The 2305-nt window shown below is 39.7% G+C and overlaps 1 protein-coding gene across 1 annotated transcript; it reads left to right on the forward strand.

Annotated features, from left to right (window-relative positions):
* Window positions 1–1161, forward strand: LOC105115514 (glutathione S-transferase F6-like). Its single transcript, XM_011012421.1, has 3 exons — window positions 1–235; window positions 348–396; window positions 491–1161. The coding sequence occupies exons 1-3, from the start codon at window positions 86–88 to the stop codon at window positions 931–933; spliced, it is 642 nt and encodes a 213-aa protein (XP_011010723.1). The 5' UTR covers window positions 1–85; the 3' UTR covers window positions 934–1161.
* The last annotated feature ends 1144 nt before the right edge of the window (window positions 1162–2305 follow it).

Here is a 2305-nt window from a genome sequence, read left to right on the forward strand (position 1 = left end):
CCCGTCACCCAAGGCATTAACGAAACCGAATTCTCTCTGGGGTTTTTTTTTTTTAAAAAAAGAAAAACATATTCTGGAAAAAATCATGGCAACATTGAAACTCCATGGAACCCCTATATCGACCAACACCCAGCGAGTTCTTGCAACCCTTTACGAGAAAGAGGTAGAATTTGAGCTTGTTAATGTCAATTTGGGAGCTGGGGAACACAAGCAAGAGCCCCATATTTCCCTCAATGTAAGTACTTTACTAATATTGAAAGAAAAGAGCATCTCTTTATCGCAAATGATCACTGCATCTATCGATTTCTTAATCTAATATCATATTACTTCTTCTTCGAATGAAATAGCCATTTGGTCAAGTTCCAGCTGCTGTTGATGGAGATCTTAAGCTCTTTGGTGAGTAAGATTTCAACCCCTAGTTACTGTAGAAGTATTATTTTACACGATTTGTTGGGGGCTATAGTTTATTTACTCTTTCGGGTATTTGCAGAATCAAGAGCAATTTCACAGTACGTAGCCCACCAATATGCCAGCAAAGGGACTCAACTGGGCGCTGCAGGCAACGGGTATGCCACAATTTTGGTATGGCAAGAAGTGGAATCTCACCAGTTCGACCCATCAGCTTCAAAACTGGTGTGGGAGCTAGTTTTTAAACCAATTTTTGGGTTACCAACAGATGCAGCTCTAGTTGCCGAGACGGAGGTGACTCTCGGTAAGGTTCTAGACGTGTACGAGGCAAGACTGTCTCAATCCAAGTACCTAGCTGGTGACTGCTTCACCTTGGCAGATCTGCACCACCTCCCTAACATCCAGGCCTTGTTGGGGACTCCATCCAAGAAATTGTTCGATTCTCGCCCCCATGTTAGCGCATGGGTTGCCAGTATCACTGGAAGGCCAGCTTGGGGCAAGGTGCTCGCTTTGCTTCCCAAGTAATTAGAAAGGAACTATGCAGGGTCTCTTGTCCTGAATAAATAAATAAAAAGACGAGTGTGGTGTTTAGTCATCAATATATATTAACTCTGTTTACAGAAACAGGTAGACCGAAAGGTCCCCAGTTTGCTTCTCGAGTACTTGTATCTTGATCTTGTGTATGGTGTGTGGTCATCAATCTTCTATGCGAAGGATGGTTAAACGCGGAATAAAGTTCGTCTTTTTTTTTGTGTTGTTCGTGGCATTTCCTGCATCGGTTATATATAAAGTGGGACATTGATGAGCCTTGAAATTTCAGTTCAGATTTTATGGACCAATATCATTTCAACATTCTCAAGTTTTGATCTGAATTCTCTCTTCTTTTTTGTAACGAATGCGTAGCGATCATTCTAGCTCTGGAAACACATGAACGCTCCTTTGTGCTCTTTTGGTGTTGGGCCGATGACATTGTAATAACATTGTCGTCGTTGACTAGATATCAAAAACGCTTATTTCATTTGGGCAACTGCTCTTCTGGTTTGATCGAAATATGGCAGAAGCATTTGGTTCTATGCTAGCCATCCTCCTTGCAAGAGTAAAGCTGGAACAGGTTGTGCACACAACATGATTCGTCTTGCACTTGATCAAGGCAGTCTTTATCGTTTTGAATAAAAGAATTGATCTTCTTCATAAAAGGCATTATATGTCTCTATTATAGACTAAATTGACAAACATCATAATACCTTTAATTTTCAATTGCCATGCTTAAAGTTGCATGTGTCCTTTGTCTTAGGGCATTGGCAAGGATGAGCAATGGACTCGAGTTCAATGAGCACCGGACGAACTCATCCCTTGAATCAAGCAAGTCCAACTTAATCAATCGAGCAGGTCTCGAGCAAGGTAACCACACATGGGAGTTAAAGTTAGGAAATGAGAGCGTAACGAAGGACCACTTGGGGAAAGATTTGGGGAGGGGACGGCTAAGAGCTATTGCTTTCATAAACATGATTTCAATTGTACGTCTCGTCTCCGTCTATTATTTGAATTGGTGAAGGAATGATCTTTCTATCTAAGTGGCTAAGGAATTAAAATTTAGCTATGTCTAGGAGAAAATAAATAGCAATTCAAAAATCTAGGATTTGAATTGATGTATTTTTATTGATTCCTTCTAAATTTAAATTGCATTGATTTATTTTAAAATTTTCATTTTAATTTGATTATTCACCATGTAGAAGGATCCTCGCTAAGCATTTATGGTCGAATAGTTAAAGCACCCAATTTATAATTGACAAATTCATAGGTTCAATTCCTATTGGATGCACGCTAATGGGACCCTTCAATAAATTTATTGGAATTGGCTCTGTATCAATGGAATCTCAATCTTTCACAAACAGTG

This window comes from Populus euphratica, unplaced genomic scaffold, assembly GCF_000495115.2.
Source record: "Populus euphratica unplaced genomic scaffold, PopEup_1.0 scaffold720.1, whole genome shotgun sequence".
In the NCBI taxonomy this organism is placed as follows: Eukaryota; Viridiplantae; Streptophyta; class Magnoliopsida; order Malpighiales; family Salicaceae; genus Populus; species Populus euphratica.

Coding starts and splice junctions, on each gene's coding strand:
- LOC105115514 (XM_011012421.1), top strand. CDS start 86: ATGGCAACATTGAAACTCCATGGAACCCCTATATCGACCAACACCCAG. Junction 236..347: donor AGCCCCATATTTCCCTCAAT/GTAAGTACTTTA, acceptor CGAATGAAATAG/CCATTTGGTCAAGTTCCAGC. Junction 397..490: donor TGGAGATCTTAAGCTCTTTG/GTGAGTAAGATT, acceptor GGGTATTTGCAG/AATCAAGAGCAATTTCACAG.